General features: G+C 42.6%; 1 protein-coding gene and 1 long non-coding RNA gene across 4 annotated transcripts; one reads left to right on the forward strand and one right to left on the reverse strand.

The window, feature by feature from the left end:
* Positions 1–5,523: 5,523 nt before the first annotated feature.
* Positions 5,524–12,583, reverse strand: LOC310688828. Its single transcript, XR_014517212.1, has 2 exons — positions 11,998–12,583; positions 5,524–5,716 (listed from the first exon to the last, which is right to left on the reverse strand). It is a non-coding gene; the product is annotated as an uncharacterized lncRNA (long non-coding RNA).
* Positions 12,584–13,003: 420 nt separating this feature from the next.
* On the forward strand, positions 13,004–16,755 carry LOC310688913 (myogenesis-regulating glycosidase-like). Of its 3 annotated transcripts, none has more exons than XR_014517242.1 (2): positions 13,004–16,102; positions 16,192–16,755. XR_014517242.1 is itself a non-coding variant. In XM_083465958.1 (1 exon), the coding sequence occupies exon 1, from the start codon at positions 13,964–13,966 to the stop codon at positions 16,046–16,048; it is 2,085 nt and encodes a 694-aa protein (XP_083322084.1). In that variant the 5' UTR covers positions 13,004–13,963; the 3' UTR covers positions 16,049–16,150. The 3 variants fall into 3 exon arrangements, 1 of the variants encoding a protein (XP_083322084.1); XR_014517243.1 differs by having other exon boundaries at positions 16,258–16,533; XM_083465958.1 differs by lacking the exon at positions 16,192–16,755 and having other exon boundaries at positions 13,004–16,150.
* The last annotated feature ends 2,617 nt before the right edge of the window (positions 16,756–19,372 follow it).

The following is a 19,372-nucleotide window of genomic DNA, read 5'->3' on the forward strand; positions in this document are numbered from 1 at the left end:
CTTGATATGCCTACAAGAAACTCACATAACCAGAGCCCACAGGAGATTACTTACAAATAAAAGGCTAGGACAAGAATTTATTTCATCAGACAAAGTTAAGAAGAGAGGAGTTGTAATATATGTGAAGGAGAAATGGGCTCCAAAAATGATATTCAAAGATGAACAAGGGAGATATCTGGCTGTGGAGATACAAGTACAAGGAGAAAAATTCTTAGTTGTTGGAATTTATGCACCAAATGAAGGCAAATCTGACTTCTTTAAGAGACTTCATGAAACCTTGACGGACTATCTGGATTACAATATGATAATCATGGGAGACATGAATGGCGTGGTCTCCACCAATATGGACAAGGCACAAAGACTAACAGTTACCAAAGAAGGGAGACTCCCTAAGACTTTTTTTGAAATGACCGAAAACATGGACTTGATAGATATTTGGAGAACAAGGAACCCTCTGGAAAGAGAGGGAACCTTTTTCTCCCAAGCAATGATGACCTGGACCAGAATTGATCAAATCTGGATTACTAGTGGTATGGCTCCAAAGATTAAGAAAGTGGAAATCTGCCCAAAAACTTGCTCCGACCATAACGCCGTGAAGATGGAGATGAAACTTACAATAACTGGTCAATTCAGATGGAGAATGAATGACACCCTCTTTCGAGACAAGGAAATCCTCACGAAGGCCCAGAAGACTTTAAAAGACTATTTCGAAATAAATATGAGGGCCGAAGTGGAGAAAAGAGTGATCTGGGACGCAAGTAAAGCGGTGATGAGAGGATTCTTGATTCAGCAAAATTCAATAAAGAGGAAAAAGCAAGCTGAGAAAAAAGAAAAGATTTTGGAAAAGATAAAGGAAGGTGAGACAAAACTAAGAACAAAACCAAAGTCCCAGGAGATTTTAAGAGAGATTAAGTTATATCAAACACAATATATGGAATTGATGAACCAAGAGATTGAATGGAAGATAAAACAAATGAAGCAAAAGACCTTTGAATCAGCAAATAAATGTGGTAAACTTCTGGCATGGCAACTGAAGAAAAGGCAGAAATTAAACACAGTTACAAGCCTAGAGGTGGATGGAAAAAATATATCTAAACCCAATGAAATTAGAAACTGTTTTTTGAGTTATTTTAAAAAACTTTATACCCAAGGCCCGCAAAACGAAGAAGACATAGACAAATTCCTCGATAAATATGGATTACAAAAAATCTCTCATCAAAGTAAGATGGATTTGAACCAGAGAATCTCAGAACAAGAGATAGAGGCTGCCATTCAGAATATGCAACTGGGCAAATCTCCAGGACCAGATGGACTGACTTCTAGATACTACAAATCGCTGAAGGAATGGTTGATTCAACCACTAAAGGAAGTTTGTAATGAGATACTTGAGGGGAAAAAGGCACCTGAATCGTGGAAAGAAGCATATATTTCACTCATACCAAAGTCAGAGACTGAAAAGACCCAACTTAAGAACTACCGCCCAATATCATTACTTAATGTGGATTACAAAATCTTTGCAGACATTTTGGCAAGAAGATTTAAAAGAGTGTTGATGGAGAAGATTCATAAGGACCAAGCAGGCTTTCTCCCTAAAAGACACCTGGCAGACAATGTAAGGAATGTAATAGACATTCTGGAGAAGCTAGAGGTGAATATAAACACTAAAGCAGTATTGATTTTTGTTGACGCAGAGAAAGCCTTTGACAATATCTCTTGGAGTTTTATGATAAAGAATCTTCATGGGATGGGGGTAGGTCAAGGTTTTGAAAATGGTATGGCTGCAATATATTCTGAACAAAAAGCTAAATTGATTGTGAACAATGTAGTGACTGAGGAACTTAAGATAGAAAAAGGAACTAGACAGGGGTGCCCAATTTCCCCATTACTTTTTATTTCAGTTCTGGAGGTCTTGCTGAATATGATAAGGAATGACCAGCAGGTTAAAGGAGTGCAGGTCGGAGCTAAACATTACAAGTTAAGAGCGTTTGCAGATGACCTAGTATTGACTTTGCAAGAGCCAAACACTAGTACGAAAAAGGTCTTAGAAATAATACAACAGTTTGGCCAGGTAGCTGGATTTAAGTTGAACAAACAAAAAACTAAAGTTTTAGGGAAAAACCTAACAGATATGGAAAAGGAGAAATTCCAAGAGGAGACAGGGCTGACAGTGGTCAAGAAGGTGAAATATCTAGGGGTTTACTTAACATCTAAAAATGTGAATTTGTACAAGGACAATTATGAAAAATGTTGGTCGGAAATTAAAAAAGATCTAGAAATATGGTCAAATTTGAAATTGTCAATGTTAGGCCGAATCGCTGTGATCAAAATGAATGTTTTGCCTAGAATGCTATTTCTGTTTCAGACCTTGCAGATTCTTGACAAGATGGAATGCTTCAAGAGGTGGCAGAAAGACATCTCGAAATTTGTCTGGCAGGGCAAAAAGCCCAGAATTAAATTTAAAATATTGACAGATGCCAAAGAAAGAGGGGGTTTTGCCCTGCCAGACTTAAAATTGTATTATGAGGCAGCAGCTTTCTGCTGGCTGAAAGAATGGATGCTCCTCGAGAACACGGACATTTTGGATCTGGAAGGTTTTAACAATGCTTTTGGTTGGCATGCATATCTATGGTATGACAAAGTCAATAGTGCCTTTAAAAACCACATTGTCAGAAAAGCATTAATCAATGTTTGGATAAGATATAAAGATCTATTGGAAAACAAAACCCCTAGATGGGTGTCACCAGTGGAGGCTAAAGCAGTGAAGAAACTCAATATGGAGGTCGGATGGCCGAAGTATTGGGAAATTTTAGAACAGGATGGAGATAAGTTCAAACTACAAAGTCATGAGAAATTGAAACATAAAGTACAAAATTGGTTTCAATATCGTCAAATAATGGAATTTTACAAACAGGACAGGAAAATTGGTTTCCAGGTGGAAAAATCAAAACTAGAAACCGAACTGTTAGAACCCAATACTAAGAATTTATCTAGAATGTATAACTTGTTGCTGAAATGGAGTACACAGGATGAAACAGTTAAATCGGCTATGATTAAGTGGGCACAGGATGTTGGACATAACATTATGTCAGCTGACTGGGAATGGTTATGGAACACCGGTATTAAATTTACGGCATGTAATGCCTTAAAGGAAAACATTATGAAAATGGTCTATAGGTGGTACATGACTCCAGTCAAGCTGGCAAAAATTTATCACTTGCCCGACAACAAATGTTGGAAATGTAAAGAGACTGAAGGTACCTTCTACCACCTTTGGTGGACATGCCCGAAGATTAAGGCCTTCTGGGAAATGATCTATAATGAAATGAAAAAGGTACTTAAATGTACTTTTCCTAAAAAACCAGAGGCCTTTCTCTTGGGCATGGTCGGCCAATCGGTGTCAAAGAAGGATAGAACTTTTTTTATGTACGCTACAACAGCAGCAAGAATACTCATCGCAAAGTACTGGAAGACGCAAGATCTACCCACTCTGGAAGAATGGCAGATGAAAGTGATGGACTATATGACATTGGCTGAGATGACAGGCAGAATCCGCGACCAACGAAAAGAGACGGTGGAAGAAGAATGGAGGAAATTTAAAAGTTATCTTAAGGACTACTATAAACTTAATGAATGTTAAAATGTTATGGTTTTTAGGAACAAAGGGGTACAGTGATATAAGGCCAGAATATAAAGAGGACTAAGATGACAGAGGTTGGAAAGTAATAATTGGGAGTTGCTGCGAGATTTTGGACTTTGGGATGCAGAAAGGAGGGGTATGGGGAAGTCCAAGAAAAGAGGTTTATGAAAATATGTTTGAAATTATACGTGTATGTCTGTCTTTTTAAGTGTTTGTTTGTTTCGTAAAAACTTTGTAAAACCAATAAAAATTTTATTAAAAAAAAAAAAGAGACTTGACTTTTCCGCACTGATTTATATGGGGCCAAATTCCAAGCCATTTCCTGGATCCAGCCCAATATATTTACACGCACAACTGCAAAGCAGCATTAACGATGCTGCATGCACTGTGGGTTAAACCACAGAGCCTAGGACTTGCCGATCAGAAGGTCGGCGGTTCAAATCCTCGCCACAGGGTGAGCTCCCGTTGCTCAGTCCCTGCTCCTGCCAACCTAGCAGTTCTAAAGCACGTCAAAGTGCCAGTAGATAAATAGGTACCGCTCCAGTGGGAAGGAAAATGGTGTTTCCATGTGCTGCTCTGGTTCACCAGAAGCAGCTTAGTCATGCTGGCCACATGACCTGGAAGCTGTACGCCGGCTCCCTCGGCCAATAAAGCGAGATGAGCGCCGCAACCCCAGAGTCTGCCACGACTGGACCTAATGGTCAGGGGTCCCTTTACTTTTACCTAGATATGCTCAGGATTGCACTCAAACTTCCTTGTGCTCGGTTCTCATTGAAATCAACAGACTTGACTTTTCCGCACTGATTTATATGGGGCCAAATTCCAAGCCATTTCCTGGATCCAGCCCAATATATTTAAATGCACAACCACAGAGCAGCATTAACTATGCTGCGTGTTGTGCAAGCAAGCAGACTCTTCCAAGAGTTTCAGGAAAATTCTGCAGTAGGAGATGGATTTCCACCCAGCTGCTCCAACCGTCAAGTCAGAACCTCCTTTGCAACACAGAATTTGCAGAAAGGTTCCAGCCTTTTATTCCCCTTGCAGAAAAATTAGATTGAAATGCATGGAGCTTAATAAACTTTAATCTTGTACATCAAGAGTTTCCTCTCTTGTTTTTGTGTTGGTGACTTCATGCAGCCTTCACTCCCTTGATCTAAATTGCTTTTCCTCCGTTGCCACCTTCAGGAGCCAAGTTCAATTGCAGCTGGAAAACTTCAGAAACATTTTTGACCGGGTGGTACAGTTTGTCCTCTGGTTGTTATCCAAGGGCTCCCTCAAGCCAGCCAATTAATTGAGCATTCATCTCAATTTGCTCGCACAAAGTATACATGGAGGTTAGATTATATCTGGTCTTTATTTAGTGTTCATTCTTTCTGCATTCACCCTGATTTGCTTGTGGGGAGTTTACCAGACTTTTTGCAGCTTGAATTTTTTTAAAATTTTTATTAGGTAATTCAACAAAACATATTATCTTAAAACATATCATCCTTAATTTTTTTCCTCATTTCCCCCCTCCCCCTTCCTCCCATAAACAACCCCCCCACCCCACCCCCTGACTTCCCTCAGTTCCAATCTCTGTAGTAGATAGGTAGCCGTGTTGGTCTGCCATAGTCAAAATAAAAAAATTCCTTCCAGTAGCACCTTAAAGACCAACTAAGTTAGTTCTTGGTATGAGCTTTCGTGTGCATGCACTTCTTCTTCAGTGTATCTGAAGAAGTGTGCATGCACACGAAAGCTCATACCAAGGACTAACTTAGTTGGTCTTTAAGGTGCTACTGGAAGGAATTTTTTTATTTTTCCAATCTCTGGTTTCTCTATAAATGCTATTCTCTGCATGTTACAGAATTGTATAAGTCCTTAATTTATCTAACTGATTATTATCAATAAAAAGTTTGTGAGTGTTTATTCAAAGCCTGCCAAGGAGTCCAATTCACTTTGTTGCGTCTTTAGGTACTTTGTAAAAGGTTCCCATTCCTCTTTAAAGTCACAGTTATCCTTGTCCCGTAGTTTATTTGTCAATTTTGCCAGTTCTGCATAGCCCATCAGTGTCTCTTGCCACAGTTCTTTAGTCAGGATTTCCTCAGCCTTCCATCCTTGTGCTATTATTTTTTTTTTTTTTAATAAATTTTTTATTGCGTTCCTTTCCATATCTTCAAACAATCCAAACGCCACAAATACATTAAATACAAGAAACAATTTTTCTTTTCTTTTACATCAAAAACAAATTAAAAACCAAACCACCAAAAAAGAAAAAATATATAAACATTTGGACTTCCCCACACCCTCCGGAGCTGCATTCTTTATAGTTTAGTAATGTCAGCAATTTGTTACCTTGTTTCATACCTTATTGTACCTTTCAATTTGTTATGTATCCAAATTCAATATATTGTACCTTAATTTCAATACTTTTAAAATAAACGTAACATGTTCAATTCAAATTGTCTCCTTTTCTTTTTTATCACTTATTTTACCATTTACTTAATCATATTTGCCAAAGCATAGTATTTCCCAATCATGCACTAACTTAAGATTCATACAGCTTATGATGTTTTTGCAAATAGTCTTTAAATTTTCTCCAGTCTCCCTCGATTGTTTCTTCATCCAAATCTCGGATTCTGCCAGTCAGCTCAGCTAATTCCATGTAGTCCATCAACTGCGTCTGCCAATCCTCCAGCGTGGGTAAATCTTGTGTCTTCCAGCTCTTTGCGATGAGTATTCTTGCTGCTGTAGTTGCATACATAAACAAAGTTCTATCCTTCTTTGACATTTTCTGGTCCACCATACCCAGCAGGAAGGCCTCAGGTTTCTTAGAAAAGGTATACCTAAATACCTTTTTTAATTCATTATGTATCATTTCCCAGAAGGCCTTCACTTTTGGGCAGGTCCACCAGAGGTGGAAAAATGTCCCTTCTGCCTCCTTACATTTCCAACATTTGTTGTCAGACAGGTGATATATTTTAGCTAGCTTGACTGGGGTCATGTACCACCGGTATACCATTTTCATAATGTTTTCCTTCAAGGCCGTACATGCCGTGAATTTCATTCCGGTGTTCCATAACCTTTCCCAGTCTTCAGACATTATGTTGTGTCCAACATCCTGTGCCCATTTTATCATGGCAGATTTAACTACCTCATCCTGTGTATTCCATTTAAGCAGCAAGTTATACATTCTCGATAAAGTCTTAGTCTTTGGTTCTAACAATTCTGTCTCTAGTTTCGATTTTTCCACCTGGAAACCCACCTTTTTATCCATTTTAAAAACCTCTTGAATTTGAGCATAATGTAACCAATCTCGCACCTTATTTTTTAATTTGTCCTGGCTCTGCAGCTTCCAATTGTCTCCAATATTTTCTATTAATTCCCAATATTTCGGCCAATAGGCCTCCATATTGGGTCTTTTACGGGCCTTGGCCTCCACCGGTGATAACCACCTCGGTGTTTTGCACTCTAATAAGTCTTTATACTTCATCCAGACTGCAAAAATTGCTTTTCTGACAATGTGGTTTTTGAACAATTTATGAACCTTAGCCTTGTCATACCATAGATATGCATGCCAACCAAAAGCATTATCAAAACCTTCCAGATCTAGGACATCAGTATTTTCCAGCAAAAACCAGTCTTTCAACCAGCAGAAGGCTGCAGCTTCATAGTACAACCTTAAGTCCGGCAGGGCAAACCCCCCTCTTTCTTTTGAGTCAGTTAGTATTTTGAACTTTATTCGGGGCTTTTTGCCCTGCCAGACAAACCTAGATATATCCTTCTGCCACTTTCCGAAACATTCCACTCTGTCCACGATCTGCAGGGTTTGAAACAAAAACAACATTTTCGGCAATACATTCATTTTTATAGCCGCAATTCTTCCCAACAAGGACAGTTTCAATCTTGACCAAATTTCTAAATCTTTTTTAACTTCCAGCCAGCATTTCTCATAATTATCTTTAAATAAATTCAAATTTCTGGAAGACAAATTAATCCCTAGATATTTCACTTTTTTAACCACATTTAATTCTGTTTCTCTCTGAAATCCCTCTGTTTCTGTAAGTGTCAAATTCTTAGTCAGAACCTTAGTTTTTTGTTTATTCAGTTTAAACCCCGCCACTCGACCAAACTCAGATATAAGTTCAAGAACTCTTTTTGTACTGGGTTCTGGCTCCTGCAGTGTCAAAACTAAGTCATCTGCAAAAGCTTTCAGTTTGTATTGTTTCACTCCGACCTCTATCCCTTGTACCCTCCGGTCCTCCCTCATCATGTTCAATAGCACCTCCAGGACTGAAATGAATAAAAGAGGGGATAGAGGGCACCCCTGTCGTGTCCCTTTTTCAATTTTGAATTCCTCCGACACCACATTATTCACTATTAGTTTAGCTTTCTGCTCAGAATAAATTGCTTGTATTCCATTTTCAAACCCCCGTCCCACTCCCATCCCTTCCAAGTTTTTCTTCATAAACAACCAAGATATGTTGTCAAATGCTTTCTCCGCATCAATAAAAATTAACACCGCCCTTGTGTTCCTGTTAGTTTGCAAAAGCTCCAAGATATCAATGATGTTCCTGGTATTCTCGTATAAATGTCTACCAGGGAGAAAGCCAGCTTGGTCTTTATGAATTACTTCATTTAAGACCTTTTTAAGTCTGCTTGCCAGAATGTCAGCAAATATTTTGTAATCCACATTTAAGAGTGAGATGGGACGGTAGTTCTTAAGTTGGTTCTTTTCCGTTTCCACTTTCGGAATCAATGTGATGAAGGCTTCTTTCCACGACTCCGGTGTCTTCTTCCCCTCCATAATCTGGTTACAAACCTCTAACAGAGGTTGTATCAAATAGTCCTTCAGAGCCTTATAGTATTTGGAGGTAAGTCCATCCGGGCCTGGAGATTTGCCTAGTTGCATATTCTGAATGGCACCTTCGATTTCCTGTGAAGTTATTGTTGAGTTCAAGATTGATCTTTTATCTTGAGTTATCTTTAATAGTCCGTTTGTCTTTAAAAATTGGTCTATCTCAGGTTCTTTCTGAGGCCCTTGTGCATAGAGTTCTTTAAAGTATCTGTGGAAGCACTTCCTAATTTCTTCTGGTTTCTGCACCATTTTTCCCTCAATCTCTAGATTTGTAACTGTGTTTAGTTTCTGTCTTTTCTTTAACTGCCAAGCAAGCAGTTTTCCACACTTATTTGCTGATTCAAATGATCTTTGTTTCATCTGTTTGATTTTCCATTCAATCTCTTGATTTATCAATTTAGAATATTGTGCTTGATGGAATTTAATTTCTCTCAGCACCTCCTTTGACTTTGGTTTGGTTCTCAATTTTTTCTCTCCTTGATGTATCTTCTCCAATATTTTATCCTTCTTTCCATTCCAGAGCTTTTTCTTAATTGTATTTTGTTGAATCAGAAACCCTCTCATAACGGCTTTACTTGCGTCCCAGATCGTTCTTTTTTCTACTGTAGTATTCAAATTTATCTCAAAATAGTCCTTTAACGTTTTTTGGGCCTTTTTCACAATCTCTTGATCTCTTAGTAAGGCGTCATTCATTCTCCATCTGAAGGAACCGGGTTGATTTAGTCTAAGTTCTACTTTCAAGGCGTTGTGGTCGGAGCATGTTCTTGGGCAGATTTCCACCTTTCTGGTCTTAGGTGCCAGCCCTCTAGACATCCAGATTTGGTCGATCCGTGTCCAAGACAGGTGGACCTCAGAGAAGAAAGTTCCTTCTTTACCTAGGGGGTTCTTTGTCCTCCATATGTCGATCAGGTCCAGATTCTCAATCAGTTCAAAAAAAGTTTTAGGCAGTCTGCCGTCTGATGTTAAGTTTTGACTTTGAGACTTGTCCATATGTGTAGACACCACTCCATTCATGTCACCCATCACTATGATGTTGTTGTAGTCCATGTAGTCCAGCATAATCTCATGCAGCTTCTTGAAAAATTCTGATTTCCCATCGTTTGGCGCATATATTCCTACAATCAAAAATTTCTCTCCTTGTGTCTGGATTTCAATCGCCAAAATTCTTCCTTGTTCATCTTTGAATACAAATTTTGGTGCCAGGCTCTCCTTGGCATAAATCACCACGCCTCTTTTCTTGACCTTGTCTGATGAGATAAATTCTTGGCCTAGTCTTTTGTTGACTAGAACCTTCCTGTGGAGCCTGGTCACATGAGTTTCTTGTAAGCAAATAATATCCAATTGTTCTTTCTTGAGTATGTGAAATATTTTCCTTCTTTTTTCCGGGGAATTTCCGCCATTTATATTCCAACTAAATAGCTGCAGAGACATCCTGTACTATTTTGTTGCACCTAGAGTGGTGTTTCTTCCTTGTCCTGTAGTTCCGAGGGTATTGGGCCTTGTCTACCTCCAGGCGGTAACTCAGGTTGTGGTAGAGGCCAATGGGCTGCTGCTTCTTTTTGAAGGTCTTCTCCGTGCTCATGCAGGAACTTTTGTGAATCCTCTGGTGTTCTTATTTTTACCTTCTTCTGCTTGTAGGTAAAAGATATTCCTTGCGGGAACTCCCACCTATAGCGAATTGTGTTAAGCCTCAACAGTCTTGCCAGCTCTGAATAGGTGGTTCTCAGGTCCAATAACTGTTTTGGTATATCTCTGTAAATTTGCACCCTTTTATCCTGAATCTCCAATGGGTTTGCGAAATGTAGGCCTAATATTTTGTCTCTCTCTTCCCTTGATCTCAAAATTATCAAGCAGTCTCTGGATCTGTCCTTCCTTACCAATCTTCCCAGTCGAAAGGCTGAAACAATTTTAAAGTCGCTTTCTTCCTTTATATTCCAGAATTTTGAGAATTCTGTTGTCAAAAATCCAATCAAATCTTGTTGCTCAATTTCTGGAATTGCTCTTAATCTGAGATTGTTCTGGCGATCTTTCAGTTCCACCATGGAAAGGTAGGCTTGTTGTTCACCAATTTGTTTTTGCAAAGGCCTGACTTCACCTTTAACTTCCTCAACCTCTTTTTTAGCTGCCGTGGCAATTTGGATAGCTTCCCCAGCTAAGTTACGATTCTCTGCTGTAGCACCTTGCAATTTTTCAATTGCTTGTGTGTGCTGGGAAACCTGATCAGTCAATTTCTGGATTGAGGATGTAGCTTGATCAATTTTTAGTGATTGATTGTCAACCTTTTGATTTAAAGCTGCCAATTGCTCCAGGATCTGTTTCAATACTCCCTCAGATCCTCCTGCTGCCATATCCTCCGCTGCCGGATTTTGGGGCCTATCGACTTCTGCCTTTGTTGCACCCAGCACTGCTGGGACCGAAGATCTACGTCCCTGAGTCAGAGTTGTTTGTACGAGCTGTGTCTGTTTTTTTTCCTTTTCCTTCTCTTTTGCTTCCTTAGCTTTAGCTGCTCTTGTTTTTCCTGAGCCACTCATCAGTCAATGTTCAAGGTCAAATTTTTATTGTCCCATGGGAAAGACAGGTCCAATTTAAAAACAATCCTATAAGAGAGACTAAACATGCAAAGCTGTTCCCAGGCCTTTATATTCCCAAAGTCCTCTAGGGGGAGTATCACAAAAAGTTCAGAAAGAAGAAGGCAACTTTTCCGCCATTAAAGTCCCTGTTGTGTTAGAAACACACAATAGTCCCAAAAAAGATAACGAAAAAAGAGTCCTGCAGAGTACTTTTAACTTTTAACAAAGTTTCAGAGAGGTGCCTGCCAATTGTATCCACTCCAACTTGTTTAAGCTCAAAAGTATCACTTTCATAAAAATTTGTAGCAGTTCCGCAGTTAAGACAATTTCCCCTCCGGCAGCCCGACAATTTAGAAATTAACTTTCAAGGTCCCTTAACCGGGGGAGATCTCTCCAAATTTCTTTTAAAAGTTTACTCACAAGTAGATCTATCTTCCCTTTTCCGCAATCACTTCTGACAGTGCATGAAAGACTCTCTTTAGAACTTCCCTTTTCAACTGCTTTCCGCTTGACAGATCCTTTGCTTTGATCTTGTAAGCAGTACCGGAAGGCTGACTTCCTTTTTATCGTCTCCCGGTTTCAGCCAATTTAAAAGCAATTTAGTCCCCAAGCTTAATGTCCTTACTCACGGGGTTGTTGTCTCAGTCAAATCCTTTAAGGAAGAAAGGTCGGCGCTCATCTGTGACAGCCGCGCGGCTTCGCTTCCGCAGAAAGAGCGATGAACTCACAGCACCGCTACCCCTCCTTCACTCCGGAGCCCCTTACGGGGTCCCTTCCACGATTTCAGGGTCGCTCCAGGTGCCCGCCGAGTCCCACGGCCACGGGCTCACTCTACCCGTGGTTCTTCTTAATGGGTCGCCGCTGTGCCGTAGCGAAATGACCCTTTCCTGCGGAGCCCCTCTTCAGAGATCGAAGAGGACCGCCATCACTGTTTCGCGCCGCCTCCGGAAGTCCACCATCCTTGTGCTATTAAGACTCTCACCACCGTTGTCGCATACATGAAGATGTTTTTCAACTTCTTTGGCAGGTCTTTTCCTACAATCCCTAACAAAAATGCTTCAGGTTTTTAAACAAATGTTAGATGGAACATTTTCTTCAATTCATTGTATATCATTTCTCAAAATTTCTTAATTTCATTACAATCCCACCATATGTGGTAAAATGTCCCCTCCTTTTTCTTACACTTCCAACATAAATTTGAGCTGGTTTTATACATTTTTCCTAACTGCACTGGTGCCATATACCATCTATACATCGTCTTCATATAATTTTCTTTCAGCAAAGATCAATCTGTAAATTTTAAACCAATTTTCCATAACCTTGGTTAGGGAAAAGTTTATGGTAAGGTTAGGCAGCTTGAAAATTGACACGGTAACGCACTAAGAAATGTAAAATGCAAAAATGACTAACAGGAAGGCATGTAAGCACTGTGCAAGCAAATCAGGGTGGAGGCTCATTAGGGTGAATGTTCAACCTAGAGGCCTCAAAAGTCTGTTTTTTAATAAATAAAAAAGTGGATTGGATGTGCTAGGGCAACAGAGCATTTTTATCATAGAATAATAGACTAGATTAGTTGCAAGGGCATCCGAGGGTCATCTAGTCTAACCCCCTGCAATGAAGGAATCTCAACTAAAGCATCCATGACAGATGGCCACCCAACCTCTGATTAAAAGCCTCCAAGGATCTTTTAATCAATTTTATTAAAGGTTTTCAACCTAATAAAAAATTGAAACTAAAATAAAGAGAATTTTAAAAAAAATCAGAAAAGAAAAAAAATCAGAAAATACATTTTTTATTGTTGTTGTTTCTACCCCACGCATCTGGCTGGGCTTTCCATATAACAATCCTCATATGATCCTCATAAAACACAAAATTATAAATATATCTATGCTGCACTCAGCATTTTCTCTTAATCTTCACACATACAGAATAACAACAACAAAAAATTATTTATATCCCGCCCTCCCCAGCCGAAGCTGGGCTCAGAGCAGCTAACAACAATAAAAGTAACACAGCATTCTAAAATCAATTCATTTTAAAAGTTTAATCTTCCCAGCTCCCACCTGGGAGACCTTCCTCTTCCTCAGTCTCCCACCCTGAGAAGACCCACTCTGGCCTGGCTCTCATACCAGCCCCTTCCCTCTTCTCTCTGTTAGCTCCTCGGACGTATCTCCATTTATCAGAAATATAACTTTTCAGTGTGTTAAGGCATGCATCTAGTAATACAACCAGAGAGCCACCAAAGATCACACAAGAAACCCAATCCAAGAGAAAAGGAAGGGCGATCACTCCAAATCGCCAGAGTCATTCATGAAGCTGAACTGCCGCAGAGAAAATTATTGGCAGGGCAGGGAGTGGCGACACTAAGACATCTCAAGGGCAGCTATCAAGACATGAGATGCAGCCGCCAGAGGACTCCCCAGCCTTCAGAGAGAACGGCAGCCTGCTCCTGGGGCCTTTGCACACAGCTGTAGGTCTTTGTATCGCCTGGTTTCCTACTCCTGGGGCCTCTCATTCCGAAGCAATTTCTTTGCTCCCTCTCCCCATCCAGAAAAAGAAAACCTGGCTGAGGCTTCGCAGGGAGTTGTGCCATCTCTCACTTGCGTAATAACCTTCCTCGGTCAGCTGATCACCTCATCGAGAGTCGAGGAAAGCAGCAGGATGCTGGCTACAGCAGAGGTTGCAGCGGCAGAGAAGTCTTGCTCCCAGCAACCAGGATTAATTTATTAGGCTCATTTATTAGCCTGGCTGAGATGTGTTTTGTCACTGCATTCTGAAGGGTAGTGATCTGCATTCCTGGATACAGCAAGGGGGAGAGAGGGCAGAGCTGTTTTTAAACACAGTCTTTATAAAGCTGGGAAAAACACTCGCCACCACGAGGGCCAAGCAACCACTGGCCACAGCTATTAGATCTGTGATATTATGGAAGCTCAGTTGTCCCGTCGCCAAGGAAAAGGAGAGAAGCGTCAGAGGGGAAATGGCTCCGGGACAAAACCAATTCTCCATTCCTCTCTGGAGTCTCAGACATCGCGGCAGAGTTATCTTGGAAGAGCTGCGCTACTGACAACAGGACTCATCATAGCTGTGGCCGTCTGCTGGCATTGCTACACGGTTCCTCCTATGAAGGCAGAGAGGGTGAAGGTGAAGCAGGTGGACCTGTGGCAGGGAGGCTTCACCATTGGAAACCGGGATGGAGAAGTGGTCTTCAGGATGGCCTTCCAATCAGGCGTCCTTGACCTGGAATCTTGTTCTAAGGAAGGGGGAGTTTTAAGCTGTACGGGTACGGAAAGGGGGATGTTCAGCTTCCTCATCCAGACTGTCAAACCCAATGAGGCGGTGACGTGCTACATCATCCGCTGGGAAGAGTTTGAGGCAGACTCTGCGGTGGAACACAAAATGTTCTGGGGGGACGCCCACTGGTATGGAGGCTACGAGATGAGCAGACAGCAATGGCCAATCAGTCTACCTGGAAGCCAAGAACCTGCGCCATTTGTGACTAGTGATGTCTATTCTTTCAGGAACAGCTTTGGGGGCATCTTGGAGAGGTATTGGTTGTCCTCCAAAGCAGCTGCCGTCAAGATAAGTGACTCTGTGCCCTTCCACCTTGGGTTCAACGCTTCAGAAAGGTCCCTCACATTCCAAGCCAGGTATAAAGATTCTCCATATGAGCCGTTGAACGAGCCCTTCCCACAGTTGAGTTACCATGTCTGCATAGGTTCAGACATTACCTCTGTCCACCGGTACATGGCCCAGGTCCATTTCAAGAAACCTTTGAAGATGCCTTCAGAAAGGATGTTCCAGTTTCCAATCTGGTCAACGTGGGCCATGTACAAGAAGGAGATTAACCAAGAGAAAGTTCTGGGATTTGCACAGATGATTAAAAAGCACGGTTTCAAATACAGCCACGTTGAAATTGACGACATGTACACACAGAATTATGGTGATTTTGACTTTGACCCTTTGAAGTTCCCTCAGGCGACAGATATGTTCGAAAAGCTTAAGAAAGATGGCTTCAACGTCACCATCTGGATACACCCTTTTGTACATGAAAGTTCCCCAAACTTTGAGGTGGGAATAGAGAAGAAGCTTTTTGTCATGGAACCACAAGGGACACTCCCTGCCATGGTTGTGTGGTGGAACGGTGTGGGCGCCATATTGGATTTCACCAACCCTTCAGCTAGAAAATGGTTCCAGAGACACCTGAGGCAACTCCGCACTAAGTACGGCATCTCGTCCTTCAAGTTTGATGCCGGTGAGACGTGCTACCTTCCCAAACAATTCCACACTTTCCACACCTTGGCAGATCCCAGCATTTGGTCCCGGCATTATGCGGAAATGGCCATTCCATTTCATGAGCTTGCAGAAGTCCGAGTCGGCTACCGGTCCCAGCACATCTCTTGTTTTGTTCGTATCATTGACCGGGACTCAATTTGTGGGTATGAACTTGGGCTGAAGTCCTTGATACCGACGGTGCTGACCATTGGCCTCCTGGGATACCCTTTTGTACTGCCCGATATGATTGGCGGGAATTTTCTCCCTAACAAAACGGAAGGTGCTGTCGACATCCCAGATCGGGAGCTCTACATCCGATGGCTTGAGCTGTCGGCCTTCATGCCTTCCATGCAGTTCTCCATCCCACCGTGGCTCTACGACAAAGAGGTCATAGACATCGCCCTGAAGTTCACCAGGCTCCACGAGTCTTTGGTTGCCCCCCTCTTGCTGGAGCTGGCCGGGGAGATCACCGACACTGGGGACCCCATCATCCGGCCCATCTGGTGGATTTCTCCCCACGATGAGGCTGCACACAAGATCGATTCCCAGTTCCTGATTGGGGACACCCTGATGGTGGCTCCCGTCTTGGAGATGGGCAAGCAAGAGAGAGACATTTACATCCCAGCTGGCAAATGGCGCAGCTATAAAGGGGAGCTTTTTGAAAAAACGCCAGTTCTTCTTAAGGACTACTCTGTCCCTTTGGACGAAGCGCCTTATTTTGTTTTGAATTCTTAAGCTGCCTTGGGGCCAGGGAAAGGCCTTGGAGCGACCTCGTCTCTAGCCCTCAAGGTGACTTTGACTTAATCAGTTTATCTTAAAAGAAAAGCTCTTTCTTCATAGATTTTTTTTTTTTTAATGCTAATGTATTCTCGTTACAGACCTCATCTGGCTTTTAGTTCTGCTGAATCTGTGCAGCTCGCAATCTTTTTATCTCCCTCTTCCAGGATGGGGAAGGGCTGTTATCTCCCATGTTGCAGAAGGCGAAAGTCAGGACCAGGTTAACTCATTGACGTTTTGTGAGTATGGAGGGAGGCTTTCGATATCACGGTCCAATTCTACACACAGATGTGTGCGCGCACACTGCAATGGGGGTGCTTTGGTATGATTCTCCACAGAGGACCACGCAGTGACAGCATCACGGAAAATAGATACGGGCATTGCAAAGAAAGTTCTGTGAGCTGGACGCTTCTCGCTAGTCAAAGCAATTTCTGTTGTGAGCTCTTTCAAAATAAATTATGCATGCACTTTTGCACAATAATTAGCACCACTAGATGGAACTGAGGGCTCGTTCCCTTCTGCTTTGTACCATGTGGCTTTCCCCTTCCTTACAGTTTAGCAATAGATCAGAACAAATGTCAACCCAGGGAAAATCTGAATTGCCTTTCCTCCAGTTAAATTGCCTTTCTTCCACGCCCCTCACCAAGCCCGGTGGATGATGATGATGATGATGATGATGATGATGATGATGATGATGATAATAATAATAATAATTGTCAGAGCTGCTTGAAGATCCTAGCTCACAGAGGATCACGCTAGCCAGCGATCATTAAGTAAAAGTCTTTATTGAGTTACAGTTTCCATTCTCACGCTGCTGCGCGCAACTCTACGTCTAGTAGCTAGATCGGCGAAGCTCCGTCTGAGTCTCCGCCCCGTGTGCACCAACTTAATATCCTAGCCCGGCTCCACCTTTTCCGCCTGACTGTCCTCCTCTGGGTCCCTCTACCCCCCGGGGTCTCTTCCTTCCGGGATTCTTCTGACGCTGAGCCCCCGGACCCTCCTGTCTCCTTGCGCCGGGCTTTAGGACCTGGCTCCCTTTCCGGGCTGCTTACTGCGCCGCCTTCCTCTGCATTTGAACTTGGCGCGCGCGCCCAACCTTCCACTTTCCGCTTAACCGTTTCCTCGCTCCCCGATGGAGGTGTGGCCACTCCTGACTCGTGCCCTCCCTCCTGTGGTGAGCTGCCAGCGCTTGCCCCCTGGCTCCCTTCCTCTTCCCTGCTCTCTGGCGGTGACGCTGGTCCCGATTTCCAACTGCTCTCCTCTGAGTCCCCTCTGGCTCTATCTTCCTGGGGTGCCCCCCTAGACTCCCCCCTTGCCCTGGCCACTGGTGCTCCTTTCTGTGAATCCTCTGATTCACTGGAAAGACTCGGAGATCTCGGGTCGTCGTCATCACTCATCTTTTCTTCTGCCTCCTCCCCTTCGCTCTCTGTTTCCTCCCTTGCCCTTGCCTCTGCTCCTAAACCCCTGACAATAATAATAATAATTCATTATTTATACCCCACCCATCTGGCAGGGTTTCCCCAGCCACTCTGGGCAGCTCCCAGCAGATTAAAAACAGAATAAAACTTCAAACATTAAGAACTTTCCTAAACTGGGCTGCCTTCAGATGTCTATCTAAAAGGCAGATAGTTGTTTATTTCCTTGACATCTGCTGGGAGGGCGTTCCATAGGGCGGGCGCCACCACCGAGAAGGCCCTCTGCCTGGTTCCATGTAACCTCACTTCTCACAGGGAGGGAACCGCCAGAAGGCCCTCGGCGCTGGACCTCAGTGTCCAGGCACAACAATGGAGGTGGAGACTCTCCTTCAGGTATACAGGACGAAGGCCGTTTAGGGCTTTAAAGGTCAGCACCAACACTTTGAATTGTGCTCGGAAATGTCCTGGGAGCCAATGTAGGTCTTTCAGGACAAGATAAAGAGTGTTTTGCAGAATTCAGAAGAATCTAGCAAGGGCTGAGGTGGAGCCGAGTGATGGTTGTGGTTAAGGCTTTGGCTGGATAGTAGGCACAAGAGGCAGGAAGAGATGGGGCTTTGCACCTGCCGCTTGGCAAGAAGAAAGAAGGCGTTAAGTCGTGTATGGTGAACCTGCAGCCCTCTAAGTGTTGTTGGATTATGACTCCTGTCACCACCCCTGACCATTGGGCGTGCTGGCAGGGGCTGATGGGTTCGAGTTCAACAAGGATTTTGCACGTTCTCCATCCTTGCCTTCAGTGTCCTTTGGCTGCTGAGACACTGGAAACCCTGCCTGGCCTATTACAAAATGTTCTCAATGAGGTCTAGAAGCTTTCTCCTTTAAACTGAGCAACACTGATGTTTTCCAAAAGCTACAGTCTGCGTTGTTATAAACAAAAAAAACCTGCCCTTTTCCCCTTATGGGGTATCCAAGAGCCCATATAGAGTCCTTACGTAGGTTCCCTATTGGTAGGAGAAAATAACAGAGGCCAACCAGAGAATATTGAGAAGCAAAGCAGCTAGTAAGCCTGATCTTTATTGAACTGTTGCAACAGGGTCCTCACTCACCACACGCAGGAGAGAGGTCATACCTACATCACAGAAAGGGAGGTCTACAGCAGAAATCTGAGTGCTTTGTTTACCTCCTGCCTGCCAGGTTACCTGTTTAATGGTCACTTGATTGGATACCTGGGGAGCCTGGCCAGTCTTTTGTAATGATAAATACTTAGTTCCTGAGCCAGGTCACAGCCTCACACCCTATTCATATCTTAAGACAGGATTTGTGAAGGAAAAGACAATGGGGAGGCTTTTCCATTTTCCTTTGACCTTGCAGAGAAAACATTTGCTCAGTTTGGGAATCAAAATGGTTTCGGTTTTCCTGTGCTGATCTATGTACGTGCTTGGTTGGTACACTTATGAACATTTAACATGTATCTAAGACCTCAACATTCCTACCACAATATCAGGGCCTGTATTTAATGGTCCAAGGGTTGGACAAATAGAGGTGTATCTACTAGAAAGAAAGAAAAAAAGGCCAACACAAATACAAAGTCGTTGCATGAGTGGCATGCGGACAGACATGGCTTGAAGGTAATGCTATTGCAAACAGTACAGAGGGCAGGGCCAGAAAAAAGAGGTTTCTTGTTTTCCTGCGTGTAACAAGCAAACCAAACCAGTCTGGCCTGCTGTGCAGTAGCTGCCTATGTTTCTGTTATCAGGGAATGTATCAAGATACAATAATAAAGTAAATAACTTACGGCGGAGTGGATTTCATTACATAGTTTTACCTACAACAAATTCATGTTACAAGTTTGACAAATTCATGGAGGGGA

This window comes from Podarcis liolepis, assembly GCF_965112155.1.
Source record: "Podarcis liolepis genome assembly, chromosome: 11".
NCBI lineage: Eukaryota > Metazoa > Chordata > Lepidosauria > Squamata > Lacertidae > Podarcis > Podarcis liolepis.

Bases quoted from the DNA above. Each gene is read 5' to 3' on its own strand.
- LOC310688913 (XM_083465958.1), top strand. From the start codon at position 13,964: ATGGAAGCTCAGTTGTCCCGTCGCCAAGGAAAAGGAGAGAAGCGTCAG.